This window comes from Loa loa (genome assembly GCF_000183805.2).
Source record: "Loa loa unplaced genomic scaffold supercont3.21, whole genome shotgun sequence".
NCBI classification, from domain to species: Eukaryota; Metazoa; Nematoda; class Chromadorea; order Rhabditida; family Onchocercidae; genus Loa; species Loa loa.
In genome coordinates this window covers 267,754-284,024 of record NW_018108201.1, presented here as the reverse complement: position 1 = coordinate 284,024, position 16,271 = coordinate 267,754, and the positions used below count along the sequence as shown (strand labels likewise).

Below are 16,271 nucleotides of genomic sequence, written 5' to 3'. Positions count from 1 at the left end.
ATTAATTGTTACCTGTTCATCGCAAATAAGTTATAGAGATATCCAACTTGGTTTTGCACCAGTTCAAACTTTATTTTCCATTACTTAAATAATGAAATGACCTTAACTAGTGACTAACGAAATTGCTGGTAGAAATGCCATAAACTACTTGAAAGGGAAACATTTTTATTTCGCAGTCCTGTCCTGAAATGTAAAACCTGCTTTGCTTTTATAAATTGCCAAGGAAAAAGTATGATAGTTTTTCTCTTTTTGTGTTGGAAAATTTTGAAAGCAGTGAGGTCATGAAAGTACCACGGTCGGTTTTTATTGGATTCTCTCATTTTATTCCGTCGAAAATTTGAATATTTTTCGAAACTGGCTGAACAGAAGGAGCAGAATGTGCTCTTCTTTTTTTCATCAAGAATCATGATATGGAGAAACAAAGAAAAAGTGAGAGAGAGAGGAGGGGGAGGCATGAGAAAAGCGAAAATTTCATTTATCATTTGTCCAGATTCAGATTCAGTAGCTACAAAGTTAGAAAAATTGATAAGCACTTGAAAAGTGTAACTTCATAATTTGACTTGAATATCTCTGGAAGATTCTTAATTAATTCATTGTTTCTAATTTATTGATAAAAAATGAAATTCCAACTGATATGACTAATTCCTTCTTTTTTTTTTTTCAATAGAAATGATGATCAGATGGAAGAGAAACAATTGTTGGAAGCAACGAATTTCATATTTAATTTCCTAAATTTATTTCAAGATATGTATAGCAAATTAGATGATGAGTGATGTCATACTTGAGATTCAAAAATTAAAAACTAGTTTCATGCTATCTGCTACACAGGTCTAATATGTAATACATTTCTCAACCTAGCAACGATTCATTTGTTTTCTTCTAATAAGCTGTTAATCATCCATAAATTATCAATACTGTAGTTAGTATATATTTTATCTTATGGATGTTACCATTCCATTTTTTTTTTTCAAGTATAAAAATTTTTTGATCCAATGATTGGAAAAAATTGTTCTAATGTTATAGAACCTGGTTAATATTATAACCAAATGATAAGATATAGCAAAATCGATCATTTTTTACCGGTACTTTTATGATGTTAGAGAAAATTTCCTTTGCAAATATTTTCTGAAACTTACCATAATAGGTATTTTCTGAAATTTTCCATGACAAACATTTTCTAGAATTTTCCATCATAAATATTTCCTGAAATTTTCCGCAACAAATATTTTCTGACTGGAATTTTCCGTGATAAATATTTTCTGGAACTTTCTATGACAAACATTTTCCGGAATTTCCCATCATAGACATTTCCTGGAATATTCCATAATAAATATTTTCTGGAATTTTCCACAGTGTTTTCCATGGCATTGATTTTCCATAGTTTCTATATTGTTCCCCCTTTTTTCTTTTCTTATTACTTCTCACTATTAGTATAGGAATGTAAAAAAAATGACAATTATTCAAGTTTTTCTGGAATTTTTCCTCAGAAATTTCTTCTGGAATTTTCTGATAATTCAGGTCTGATAGGATGTTCAATACTTTTACTTTTGAATTGGGATTAAAATTTTTGCGATACAACAATTCTCTATTTTACGATTAACATCAGCAAACAAAACCTTCCAATAATTTTCAATTTATTATATTTTTATTCTTTGCTTTTAACTTTTCATTACTAGTGTAAAAATATAAAAAAATAATAATTATTGAAGTCTGTCATATAAAATAGCTTTAAGCACTGCAAAGTCTTTCATTGAAAATAATTTTTAATTGTTGAGACCAAATTTTTATCAAATTACAAAAAAAGTTTAAAACTTCAAGATCTTTAAATGACTTAAATGGGTCATTCGTATATTTACATTTTCATTTCAGAGCAATAATGCTACAACTATTATGCAGTTTACAACGAATACACATTATAATGATACACTTTTGATAATTGTCGACGATGTTATATAAAATCCTGAGATTAAAGGAAAGAAAAATTAGTGATTCAGTTATTAAGCCATAACGATGATAATGTCGAGTCTTTGTCCAAATTCTTGGATCAGAAGTTAGCTCCATGTTGCTATCAAACCACGAAAATAAATGAATATATCATTGATAGAATTCACTTACGTCACATTCCATTCATTTTAGATTTCACCAAAAATCCCAATTCAAGGAGAACAGCAAAGAAGTCATATCTCTTTTTAAATTTTTACCATCTCATATATAGTTATTCTCGTTCATTCTTCGAGTTATTCTCCTTTATTTTTAGTCAGCTGCGCAATTTTCATCAGATCCAACAATGTGTCTATTAAAATTCACTGCGTGTATGAATGAAATGGTAGTGATAAGAGAAGATATAAATAGTTTGTTGCAATTATTTTAACAGTAATTTTATAGAAATGTGGCTGTGAAAGGTGGTAGAATACTAACTGGATGTCCGGTATAATTGGGAGATGTCCGGTAGAAGCGATAGCAAACTTTTGAGTTTAAAAGTATCTGACACAGTTGGCGATTGGGTTGTAATCAAGAAATTGGGTAGAGGTGGCTGTGGAACTGTATTTGAAGTATGTACAAAAGTAAGTTATGTTGCACAACATGTTGTGGCTGAACTAATTTAAATCTGTCAATTTTTGATAATATTTACTGTCTTTCCTCTAAAAGTAATGTCACGACCAACAACGAAGCCAAACCTTATATCGTCGCATGGTATTCATCATATTTAAAATTTTAGAAAATTACCAATTTCTCCGGTAAAATACAAGTTAATACCTTGAAATATATTTCTGATTAAGCTCCTCATAACGATTGTAAATAGTCATAATTCAGCATGCAAATGAAACAAAACATGTAGCGATGAAGGTGGAATCGCGCGATTTGGGTCACAATGACCAATTACTTCGAGCAGAAGCAAATATCTTGAAGCGTATGCAATATTCCAAACATGTTCCTATTTTCATCGCAGCAGGTAATAACAACTAATATCTAATTTATGAAGTGACCAATTAAAATATAAATTTGAATAAAAGGATGAAATATCGTCATCGGTCGATTACACGATCAGTTACTGAATTATAGCGTTATAAAGTAATTAAGTAATGAAGCATAGTTGAAATAACTACTTATGATAATCCGTAATTAAGTAAATTTGTCAGTTCATCGAAAATCTCCAAATTCTCGTCAAAATTTATTAAAGCAAACTGGATGCACTGGATTCAGGTCGTACAGCAATGTTTAATTTCCTGCTTATGGAATTACTCGGGAAATCACTCAGCGAATTACACAAAATAGCACCACATCGACAATTCACAATGGCTACAGTTCTGAAAATTGCTCTTCAAGCTCTTAATGTATGTTGTCATATTTATCTCTATCTCTTTTAACATCTCTTAAAACTCTCTTCAAAATAATCTCTCCCGAAGTTCCTATGAGAAAAAAAAACTTTCCTTCGACACCACAAAATTTAATTCATCCCTAGCATTCATAAAATATAACCTCCCAACATCCCGGAACCATTCATTACAGTTGTTCATTAAAAGTTTTCAAATTTTCCTTAAATTCATCTACACATAGTGAAATAAGGTAAGATGGAGACCTCCCGCTTTATGCTTAAGAAAGAGCTGTCATGTTTCCGAAATTTCAATAAGATATCACTAAACTTTCCATTCTAAGGCTATCCGTGATCTCCACAGCGTCTACTTTGTACACCGGGATATAAAACCAGGAAATTTTGCAAGCGGTTTAAAAAATGTTAATGTATTGTATATCCTGGATTTCGGTCTATCACGACAATTTGCTACATATGATACGACAACTAAAGCGCTTAAATTACGAAAGCCACGTGCACGTACATCATTTCGTGGTACCGTCGCATACTGCAGCATCAATGTACATAAACATTTGGAACAAGGACGTCATGACGACTTATGGTACCTAAGAACAGAATTAATGATAGGGTGATATAAATTCCATCTCTCCCAGATAAATGAGGTAGAAATACGAGGAATTTCCAGAAGTAACTATTACATGACAAATTAGTCGCATCCTTTTGAAAATGACTTTGTTTTATCACAGATCAAGTAAATGATCAAGAAATTCCGGCAACTATTAGAACATTCAAGTTATGAAAATTGCAATCTTTTGAGAAAAGTAAGACAAAATAATAATAGTAAAGAAGGATATTTAATCACAAGTTACAAAAGCAATCGAACTTCAAAAAACGCACACCGTAATTAATTACACAACATTGGGATTACAAATGAAACTTAAGAATTTAAAAAAAATACGTAAATTACTAGGACTATAATTTTCTGTTCTCCACTTTATTAAAGATACGACCATTGAGGCTAGCAGAGTACTTTCCTCTATTTGAATAACAAGGAAAGATTAACTAAACATTAAGGTCAATGATGTATATGTTAATTGAGTTCATTACGGGCCGTTTACCATGGAAAGGCTTAAATCGGAAAGAAACTGCTGTTATTAAGCAAACGATCAGTAATAGGAGATTGCTCCAGGTAAATGTGTCTTTTTTTAATATTCTTGGAGGAGAGTAAACCACAAAATCTAACGTTGTTGGAAGAAAAAAATTGAAATAGTCCTATATACCTTTACAATAGCAAAATCAAAAAGGTATCCTCCGAATATACACTCCAATTAGACAACAATTTGAGCAGTACACAAATCTTCCAACAGTTGATGAAACAAGCAAAATAACACTGACAGGGAGATGGTTTGTAAAAAAAAAAATACAAACTCAAGGAATCTTACAACTGTAAAACCAAATAATTCAAAAGTTGAGGGCTGTCCGAAACAATTCGGTGTTATCTTGGATTATATCTCGTCGCTTCGCTATCATCATCGACCCGATTATGACCAAATTGAAAATCTATTCATAGCTGTCATTCAACGACGTAACATCGACCGGAAAGCCCCTTTTGAGTGGGGGGACCCGAAAGCTTACGAATATATTTCTCATGTGAAAGGACCAAATGAAAAAGCAGGAGTAATGACAGCTATAACGAAACAGTTAAAAAAAAGATGGCAGTAGCCGCAGGAGGCAGAGATGAAAAAACGACGGCAAAAACTGATAAACTGGAAGCAACGTTAATCGAATATAATGTAGAAAGAACACAATGTACATGTAGTACAAAAACAGAGACACGTATTTGGTGATACGCACAATACAACATGAATTTCTGTTTATGATACTTTTTCGCACTTCTACTTGATATTATACTTACCACCGTGAGTAAAGTAAAAAAAAAAATAAAAAAAGATTTTAGAGAGCTCGATAATGTAGCCTGCCATGCGTCGAAATGTGAAATAAGCTGCTGGCTTAAAAAATACTTTTTTTTTAACCATTTTCACAAGATGAACTGAAATATGATAATAAAAGACCATCAATTACGCTCACAGTGGTATTCACAGTAATAACAAAATGAAATGCTAAGGAAGCAGAAAATTTATACGGCACTTAAAACCACCGGTAATTTCAACGGAGACCATACCATAATCTGATGATATAAACAAAATAAAAAAAAACGAGTTGGAATAAAATATACCCAATTTAAAAGGGCAGGTTATCAGCAGAAAGGAAATCACAGTAATTGCAAAAGGAAGGAAGAAAAACCATTTCGGTAGAAAATGATCACAGATCAATAAGCACGCAGCAAAAAAGCACGTAAAATTAAAAAGATTAAAAATTTAAAATATTTCTCGATACAAAAGAATGATAAATGAAAAAAAGTGAGTAACAGCCTCAACGGAAATTGTTAGGTCGTGTAAAAAGCATTTTCTTTCGATCTGACTCAGCAGGAGACATTTTTTTTTAAATCGTCCATTGAGCCCAAAGCAGCAGCCGTGTTCGCAACTACACAGACTTCTTCCTTTGGTGGTAGTGTACAGCTGAAATACAGAACAGCAATTTTTCAGAAAACTGGAACAATGAAGAACAGTGGCTTAGACGATCTATAAAAACAAAAAAGATATTCATCTACCAATAAGTTTCCCTTTACTTCTTGGTAGCTGCATTTTATGTTATATATAGGGTCGTAATATTGGGTTTACACCAAAAAAAATGAAGTTTAAACTAAGGAAAATAAAAATGGCTAGTGAGATTTCATTGTGTTAAAAATATCGAGTCATTATACCAAAAATACTAAAACATTATATCAAGAACACTACCCACAATAACGAAGTTTCCATCATAATACTATTTTATAATATCTGGAAAGCGTAAATAATGTATATGATACATATGTATCATGGCCAAAAATCACATTACTATGCAATTCAGAAAATAAAGCAAAAGAATCAGTATACTGATGAACAAACCGAACCTCTGCTCAAAACTAGCAGGGCCTCCAAAATGAGCAAAGATATATTCCGGAAATGTTCTTTCTTGGAAGTATGTATCATGCCAATACTGCAAGCGCTTGTGACCAACCTGATATGTAAGACGATCAGCAACATAAGGTTCTTCACCAACTTAACATTACTTTATGCAGTTGTTATCTCATTTACTACTCCCATCACACCCTTCGCTGAAATTCACAACGCTCTTTCAATTCAGCTAACTTTAAATAATTCTACTGCTCGCATCGGGTAAGTTTATAAAAAACTCTTCACAGACATTCGAAATTATATTTTCCACTAAAAGACAAAAGATAGATATGTTCGATATGTCAATAAACCCAAATTTTCTTCCACTAATTACAACTGACTCAAACGACGATCTCAACAAGAATCCAATATTGCATTTCTAAACTACTTCCCCATTTATATAACCCTTCAGTTTTCCCACTTTTTCGGAAACAGGACGATACCAGCGTCTAAAAAATGAAAACAACCGCTATGTCCTTCAAAAACATTAAAAAATTGTGAAGGAATCCAGTGAGGGAGTTTGTTGCATTTCAACAGTCAGTAGATTCATCCAAAGGGAAAGATGAACAAATTTAAACCATAAAAATCAAACCGAATTTCCTTATGGTTCGATTTCCTTCATATACAACGATGCAAGGAATTTAAACGTTGAACAATAACTGATTCAGCTCGAAATGGAGACAGACTGAATGATACCTTTGGCTCCTCATCGCCTTTGACATTTTTCAAAACCACTTTTTTCGTTTCCCGATCAAACTGTTTCATGCGGAGAGCTGATGATGTATAGAGCTGGCATAACTCATTGTGCACTGGATGTGCTGTACCAACAATGGCATCATTAACCATGGTAATATAAGCCGTTCGACCCAAACCACTTTTCTTTTTCAGCCAATCACAGCGAGAACAACGGTAATAAACTCGAGTTGCCTGTTTTGTGCTTTGCCTGTATACACGATAGCCATTGTTTTCTGCTATTGCAATAAGCCCCAAATTGCCTCGTCGATTCAACAATCGTGTAATTTCCACTTTACTTATCTGGAAGTAAATCACGCAAATTATCACCAATATGCATACAACTATATACTTAGCATATGATATCATCTTAAAAGCATTTGTTGCTTCACAGCTAAACTTCTGTGATCTTGATAAATCATCAGCTGAAGAAGCATCGGCCACCATTCTTCTAGCAACCTTCTTCAATCGAAGCTCTGAATCCAAACAGTCAGATTTTCAATAGCAACAGAAATTCACCATTTTTGCTCGTATGGATTTGATTTGGTGGATCCAAACAACAGAATCCAAAATGCGAAAAAATTCATCCGCTTCAAACCAGACCAATCATCTCATTTAACTTGATTTTAAAGAAATATGCGAATGTGCTAGAGTGAGAATATTATGCATGCAACGATCAAATATGATTGGAGGAAGGATATACTAAAGCAAGAATTCATTACTCTGATAACTGGAGGATTAAACGTAACGACTTGAAATCACTAATTATCTTCAGCATTTAAAAACCAACATTAGTTTCCTCTTTGGTACTTAAGTCGTAGACATCTGTGCTCCAAAGTGTGTCACCATTTTCATATGTTACATCGCTACAACTAGCTGAGCAATTCATCAACTCCGTATATGTTTTCACATCACCATTTTCCTGCAAAGTATCGCAGCTTAATATAATATTAGTTATTTTCTTGAGTGGATAGAGGAATTTCGAATCCTCAAAAACCAGATTACTTACGTTTGTTTCACTTTTTTTAGTGCTTGTGCTTATGCACAGCGTTTATCACTATCTAGAGTAAAACTTCGATACCTCAAATCCTTTCTCAGTTTCCGGTTCAAGAAAAAAGAACGGAGAAAGAAGCTCAAGTGAATTGTTCATTCAGTTTCCGAACTATATCATAATTCAGTAGTTTAAAAAAATATTTCCATAAGTTTCTACAGTTGTGGAGAAATCAAAGATTTTATAAACCAAACCCTCTTTTCAGGGGTTTGGTTTTTAAAATCTCTGATTTCATTTTAGAATGCCTCCTGAAAACGGAGGCATCCTGAAATGAAAAGTGAAGTGGGTAATACTGAAAAAAAAAAAAAAAAAAAAAAAACTATTACACTTTCTACTTCCACAATACGATATTGAGATTCGCTATCGTTATCGTCACTTTCTTTCAGCTCAGTATTAGTTGTGGCAGATATACGCTCCTAAAACACACACACTACAACTGCTCCAAAAACAAGAGTAGCCTTCGTTGGTAAATATTTCTCGAAAATATTCACTGAAACGTTACTTCTCGCCCATAACATCTTTACCGAAATTAGAAAAGATAGAATACATCAAACTTAACTTGTTACTTAACTTAACTGAAAAAGCAAACAAAAGGAAAAAACTTAACTAAAAAATAAGCAAACAGATGCAACATTAGACGGTGGAACAATTCATACCGTCAGTGGAGCCTATTTGCTTGTTTTTCTCCGATGCTTTCATTACCTTTTCTTTTAATGCTCTCACTTTCGAACGAACAGTATAACGAGAGAGAGATTTCCCAAAGATGACATTCAGTAGCTCTGTTCCCTTCCTTTCAGAAATAGTACCACCAGCGATCCAGTGTAACACACAGTCCACATCTTCCAGTGACCAATCAGGCTCACTCCTGAATTTAAAAATCGCTTGAAATCAAGAGAAAATTAAACATCTCAGCTTAATTAACAAAAGAAACTCATCATGATGAGTTAATGCATGGAATCGGACCAGGCCTGCTGCTACCGGCATATCAACTTTCGGACACGACCTCTTGCCCCACTGAATACGTACTTTCCCGATGACCTGTCGAATGGTTATACATGCACGTAATTCATTTCTTCTATAATGGTGACACTCGTTTTTCCACTGCACGTGGGTCTTAGGATTTTAATTCTTGTAATGTGGTTTAGTCCCTTTAAACACTTCTCTCGAAGAAAAATACGTCGTCCTTGAAGTGCAAATGATATCAAAAAATGTCTTCGCCAGAAATGCCTCTGCCACCCTTGAATCATACGGGAAGAAAAGCTGCATTAAAAAGTCCAAATAAAAAAAAACACATCATCCTGCTGTCCATGCTCCATATTTTTATTAGGTGAGTGGGAACATTCTATCTCGCACTGAATCAAATTTTCGACACAACGAAATGCCTTACAATGTACAATCATATGTTACATCTATTAATATAGCCTGTATTCTAAATATATCTCATCCACAGTCCATAACCAAGAGAAAATGGATAATTGTGAACAACTCGAAAATTGGCTGCCCTGAACATTTTATATCAAGGAACGAATCTTGGGCCGAATGATCTAGAACTTCCTATCATGCTCCTAATATTTCAATAATAATAGAAAATTTGAAAAAGAAGTATTTACTTATTCTTAACCGATGAATCGAATGATGCTGTTGTGGTCGCTGCAGCATTCATTCTGCTAACTCCTGCATTCCGTGGATTTTTTCTCGTTTCAGCTTCTCTTAAACCATCTGAAATTTGAACAGAATTTGACAAGTAGAACTTAAGGGTCCAGATTTTACGATAACATATGGTAATGAGTCAAAAGTAGTTACTAATTAAAAACAGTGGATGAGTAATTTACATAAAGAAAGTTAATAACAATTTTCTTTTTCAGAAAAAAAAAATCCGCTGCGTTCTTTATAATTATATTGACATAACAGAATGAGCAGGTGGAATGATTGATGAACCAATAATTCTGATTGCAAATAAGGGAGAAGTTTAGCCCGCAGACTTGAATCACCACTTGTTTTCCAAATCAAGCTGACCTATAATGGGATAAAAAACTGCACTTACAAACTATGATACTAACAGCAGTAAGTTTATCTAAATTGTATCTGGCCGATAATTTTTACAGAAAAAAACAATTTTGTACAGTATATCCATGACCATATGTTGGACATACGTTCAACATTGTAAGGTTGTGATTTTTTCGAGCATTTTTCGAGAAAGGATTCAGGATGTAACAACCGAAGTCGTTACCTTTCCATATCGATGTCGAACTGAAGCGTTAAACCCAAGAATGCGATAGTTGCAATCAATACAATATTACATCATTCCAAATGGAACAATCCAAGAAATATGCACTTGAATGAACAAACAGTAAGCAAATCGTTTAACAATATTGACGCAAACAAACATCAAAATGCTTGTAAATGAATATTAAATAAAAATAATAATTGGGGACATTCTGATAACAAATTATTTATTATTTCTATCTATTTTTCCAGTACTATTATTAATTCCATTTATTGTTCCATTCATCCTACCCGCAAAATCGTTGTATGTCATCAGCTCAACTATGCTATCACAAGAATGGAATTCATCTCAGTTCTCCATCACCACTTCATACTATTGAACATATCGAATTCCAACGTTCATAAACATCCATCAAATGTGACATAAAGTGAAACTGATCCGTCTCAAAGAAAAAAACTTCTAGTATGCCTCGGGATACATCGAGATGTATTGAAGGTAGTACATAGAGGAGTAACGTTGCTGTATAAAATGAACAGTACATCTGTTCATCCTGACAGTAACGATATCCTTTCAGCTCCTGCAGGCATACAACAAATATAATTCAAATTCGATTTCAAGTTAGTTTGACCCTTCACTGACCCGAGAAACCGATCGGCTCAACCTAATCCATATGAATTCCAGAGGTGATGGAATCCGCAAATGCGATAATGGTCAGCGACAGCACTTAGATATAGCCGAAATGCCCGAAAGACTGTAGCTGACCCTAACCTTTTAGATCCTTCAATTCTATTACATATTTCTCTTTGATTCTATTCCTAACTCTTTTAAAGGCTGATTTTTTTCGTCCTGTCATTCAAGATAAGAGTATTCCGAATACTTTGCTCATGCTTTGTCATCTTTCACTCTTTAGGTTTAGTGAACTTTGTTTGGAGTAACTCTTCAGGCCTTTAAATCAGCAAAATATTTCAAATAGCTGTAAGACTTTGTCCCAAAGAAAGGTGGCGCAAAAGACCCCATCCATTCGAAAAGTTCTGTCCACCCCACCCCCTCGCGAACTTCTCAACCTTTCATTCAAATTTGACCCGAAACAGGCCGATTGGCATTTCGCGGATTGGTAAGCCGCCCTTACTGATTTTAGCGGTGGACCTGGCGGGTGAAGTGAGGCAGGTGATGTAATCTTTAGGGTATTCTTCTTGATAGTTTTCGATCAGGTTAAATTTATGGAAAGTCCTTAAGACTTTTTTGAGGATGTGTCCTTCCTACTCTAATTCGGCTTAGGTGAGATATTTGCTTAGCCAAAGTAGGTAGCCTTCTTGACATCGGAGTTTTATAATTACAGAAGCCTGGGATTTAGCCTGTTTATGTGCCTCCTCTCTGAGTTACCACCAATAACCAAAGAAACTTTTCAAAGAACTTTTCGCGATACTGTTTATGATGCATACTTATATGATGCATACTTATGAACTAATCTTACAGAACAGATACCGTTATGGCTATTGATGATTTAGCGCCGGAACGATCAGACCCTGAAATGATGGTTATGTTAAAATGTAACGGTGATGCGGTTCATCATCCAGATGAGGAAACGGATCTTTCTTGTGGCTCTCCGGAAGCGGTATGTCTGTTTGTTCCAACTCCTTTATTCCTTATGGAATTACGGATTGATCGAATAATTCGCATTTGTTTTCAGAAAACTGACACGTTAATTTCGAGTCATCCACTGAAGTACATTTGGACGTATTGGTATTTGAACGATCAGCGCGACAAAAGTTGGGAAAAACGGCTTAAAGTTGTGTCTAACTTTAGCACGGTGGAAGAATTTTGGGCGTAAGTGTTTTTTAGTACCTTTTAGTTTCAGTCATGTCTCTATGGATACCATGTGGTTTACAAAGAACTACTAAGGTGCACAGTCTCTTTGAAATCATTAATGGTTTCGCTGCATTACTTTTACCCATATAAGTCCTTCTACCCTTTCACTTTCTTCCCTTTCTTAGGAACTGGTAATTTCATTTTCTTTACCCTTGATCCTTATTCGGAACGGTTGGTATCGAAATAATACATATAGCATAACCTATAAAAACTTGAAATAATTCGCTCAATGCCTTAAGCTTTAACATTATTGATCAACTGATAGCGATGGTATTTGTCCCATTATGAGAAAAAGGACTTGACAATTTTCTAGAATTCAAACTGCGTTCTGCAGTTTGAATTCCAGAAAGTTGTTCCTTTCTGGGAGTCTCTGAGACCGAGTAAATAGTCCTTTCTCATTTAAGGAAGCCAACTCTTACGCAAATTTATAGCTTTTTGAATTTCAGTCTTTATGTTAATATTCGCCCACCATCATTGTTACCAACGGCATGCGACTATAGTGTTTTCAAAAAGGATATTCAACCGATGTGGGAGGTTCCGGAAAACGCTAAAGGTGGTCGTTGGCTGATAACGGTATGACTTGATTTCACCGTAATGATTATATAGATAGTATTATATAGAGCTATACACATCCCAACTCTATTCTGAAAATTCGAATGCTTTTGGACTTTCTGGTGGATTTTCGGACTTTCGGGTTTTGGACTTTTGGACTTTTGGCTGACTTTCTGGACTTTCTTATTATCGTAACTTATTTAGCTATCTGATATGTTTACAGATTGACAAGTCTAGGCATCATGACTTGCTGGATGTGATTTGGTTGGAAGTGCTGCTGGCTGTGATAGGTCAACAATTCGGTAAATATACGGCGGACATATGTGGTGTAGTTGTCAACATAAGAAATAAGGGATCCAAGGTAAGCCTTTGGTATTTATTTGAGCTGGGTTAGTAATCAATAAGCCAATGTTATCATTTTTAGATCAGTATTTGGACAACAGACTGTAACAACGATGAGTCTAATTGCAAAATTGGGTAATTTTCTGTTTTTTTTCCGATTTGTCCTTTGGAATTTAAATACAACTCACTGCCAAGAAAAGAGTTTGGTTCGGCTTTGAACTTACCACTACTGTTTATGTTGCCGCGATATTGTTACTATGAAAGTCATGTCAGGCAGTCAGTTATATAAGTACTATTTTGACTTATGCGCCACTTTTATTTTTATGACTTTAGAAAGCAAATTTGATTGACCAAACGAGATGTTTTTCATCTTTTTGTAGAGAAATTTTGAAGCAGAAGTTGATGAACCCGGATATCGATTCGAAAATTCAGCGGCCAATATTTGATGTACTTCGTTATGAAGATCATCAAGAAGTGCAGAACAAGAGTTCTAGTTCCGTGAAAGCCAAACATATTATTACAGCTTCCGACTAGTAATGCACTAAGCCTTATATGAAAGAAAACTACATACTTTGTCTGCGGGTTCTACACTTTTTTCCGCACTGTTATTAATGAGGAACTGGAATATATGATTGTGATATATGCAAGAAAGTATTTGTATTTTTCAAAAAAATCAGAAGTTCTTTTCTTTTTCAGACAGGGTCATCAGATTTTATCTTGTTCCACTGTGATTTAGTTTCCTTTTTTTTTTCTTTCAATTCATTGAGAAGGAAATAAAGTAATGGCCAGAGAACCATTTAAGGAAAAATCAGGTTCAGGCTATGTTATCAAGATAAAATCACGAAAGATGAGCAAAAATCAAGAAGGATGAGCAAAATTTTCACGATATTAGCTTATGGGAGGGGAGTGGGTTGGATGAGCAATAGTGCGGGTATGGATTTATATATGTGAGTATGTGTACGTGTGTACGCATGTGTGTGCATGTGTATGTGTATATGGATGTATGTATGTTAATGTTAATCGTTTTGGATGGTTTTGGACATTCTAGAATGTTTGTTAACTAACTTTTGTGTATTGTTATGATAATGTATTTTTGAAATACTTTTGTTATGACATACGATGTAACACAAAGCAATAACAGTAAATGTTAGAATGAATGTCATGAAAGGATTGTCATACATTCGATGAAATGATGATATACCCCATACCTTGGTTGCCTATGAAACGCTCATATTCCTAGCATTTTTATTATAGTTACTACTTTATTATTATTATTATTATTATTATTATTATTATTATTATTGTTATTATTAATTACTACTATTATTGGTTATTATTACTATTGTATTTTATTATTATTATTATTACTATTATTATTATTATTATTATTATTATTATTATTATTATTATTATTATTATTATTATTATTATTATTACTATTATTATTATTGCTATAATTATTATTGTTGTATAATTATTATTAGTATGTATTGTAGTAATTTTTGATGAAATCTCTCGAAGTAGTGTTTTCTTTTTTAATTCATAAGTTTTATTTAATATTGCTATCCTTCAATATATATATATATATATATGCTAAATATGATGGCATTATTTTTATTGTGAGAAAGTAATTAAAAAAAACTTTTTACTTTCAAAAAACTATATTTATATTTTATTTTCTTTAACATTGCTCTTTTTTGCAATAATATTCATTGTCTTTCGAGCTCTTTTAAACTAAATTACATTTGAAATTCAAATTTGTTAAACAGAAAAATTTTTTTCTTTTTTGCATTCTTACGATTTATCAAATTTTCATTTTCATTTAATATTTATTCACAAATTAGTAAAAACTAAATTACACATTACATATACATTATATATCATTTTAATAATTTATTTTCACAATCACTGAAAAATATTTCGCCCAATTTTTTTTCTTTCCTTTTTTTTTGCAATGAAAATGATTAAATTTAAAATTTGCATATGAATTATAATTAGCTCAAAATGGTATAATTATTTATAGCATAATAATAGATAATTTATCATTCGTAAAAGAAGAAAATTACTATTATTCGCTGATAATTTTACAAATTTCGAAAAACTTTAATGATTTAAAAGAAGACTTTTAAACTTTTTTTCTTATTTTTATACAAACGAATAATTATATTATATTGGAATATAACACTTAAGGAATAGGAATTGATAATAAAAATTTTTGATCGAAAGTCTTATCAAAAAAAAAAAAAGTGATTAAAATATCATTTTGAGGAAATATATATGAATTTATAAAATGTTCTTTTTGCTTACTCAAATCGAAATAATTCAAATTTTTATTGCAAAAAAAAAAAAATGAAAGAAAGAAAAATAGGGGATATATGTAATTATTTGCTCAAATTTGTTTGGATTGTTCAGAATTTTTTTCTTTTATTCGATTTTTTTTTGCATTTTTTTATTTTCTTTTTTTTTATTCGATATTTCTTCACATTTTCATTTCCTTCCATTGTAAGTTTTGCAGAAAAAAAAAATTTTGCAATTGATCAGAGAACAAAAAAGGAAGAAAAAGAAGGCGAAGAAAGATATTCCAATGAATTCATTATTGATATTATTATCAGTAATGATAAGCAAATAAATTAGATGAAGCTTATTTTAAATGAAAAGTTTTTTCCTTTCTTGGATTCGATACATTTTAAAGGAAATTAATTCAATTAGGTATAATTGCATATAGATTTGCGAAATGATATAAAAATAAAAAGTGCAAACATAAAAAAAAAGTAAAAGTAAAAACGAAAAAATTGAAATGAAGTAATGGAAATGAACGATTTGAAAAGATGAATTTAATTTTAATTTAATTTAACACTTTTGTTTTGTGCTTACTTGTAATTGACAAATATAGGATTAAAACAATAAATTTTGTTTGTTTGAGGAATACAAAAATTATAAAATGAAGATGTTTCAGTACATGCGCACTAAAATAATTATTCATTCAAATTTATAATAAAGAATATACTTTGTTAACAAAACCTACGAATATTACAAAATTATTATTTATTATTTATTATTATTATTATTGTTATTATTATTATTATTATTATTATTATTATTATTATTATTATTATTATTATTATTATT

The 16,271-nt window shown here is 32.2% G+C and overlaps 3 protein-coding genes across 3 annotated transcripts; 2 read left to right on the top strand and 1 right to left on the bottom strand.

Annotated features, from left to right (window-relative positions):
* Positions 1-2,441: 2,441 nt before the first annotated feature.
* Positions 2,442-5,035, top strand: LOAG_06879 (CK1 protein kinase; the record flags this gene model as incomplete). Its single annotated transcript, XM_020447271.1, has 6 exons — positions 2,442-2,564; positions 2,815-2,953; positions 3,205-3,335; positions 3,658-3,914; positions 4,388-4,502; positions 4,787-5,035. The coding sequence occupies 6 exons, from the start codon at positions 2,442-2,444 to the stop codon at positions 5,033-5,035; spliced, it is 1,014 nt and encodes a 337-aa protein (XP_020302482.1).
* A 497-nt stretch (positions 5,036-5,532) lies between these two features.
* On the bottom strand, positions 5,533-10,015 carry LOAG_06878 (hypothetical protein). The gene is made up of 7 exons (XM_020447270.1): positions 9,763-10,015; positions 8,855-9,017; positions 8,479-8,568; positions 7,892-8,023; positions 7,066-7,404; positions 6,327-6,433; positions 5,533-5,892 (listed from the first exon to the last, which is right to left on the bottom strand). Exons 1-7 carry the CDS (start codon positions 9,813-9,815, stop codon positions 5,796-5,798), a joined length of 981 nt encoding a protein of 326 aa, XP_020302481.1. The 5' UTR covers positions 9,816-10,015; the 3' UTR covers positions 5,533-5,795.
* Positions 10,016-11,849: 1,834 nt separating this feature from the next.
* On the top strand, positions 11,850-13,866 carry LOAG_06877 (eukaryotic translation initiation factor 4E-1). The gene is made up of 6 exons (XM_003142413.2): positions 11,850-11,994; positions 12,070-12,206; positions 12,695-12,821; positions 13,024-13,161; positions 13,225-13,277; positions 13,523-13,866. Exons 1-6 carry the CDS (start codon positions 11,869-11,871, stop codon positions 13,674-13,676), a joined length of 735 nt encoding a protein of 244 aa, XP_003142461.1. The 5' UTR covers positions 11,850-11,868; the 3' UTR covers positions 13,677-13,866.
* The last annotated feature ends 2,405 nt before the right edge of the window (positions 13,867-16,271 follow it).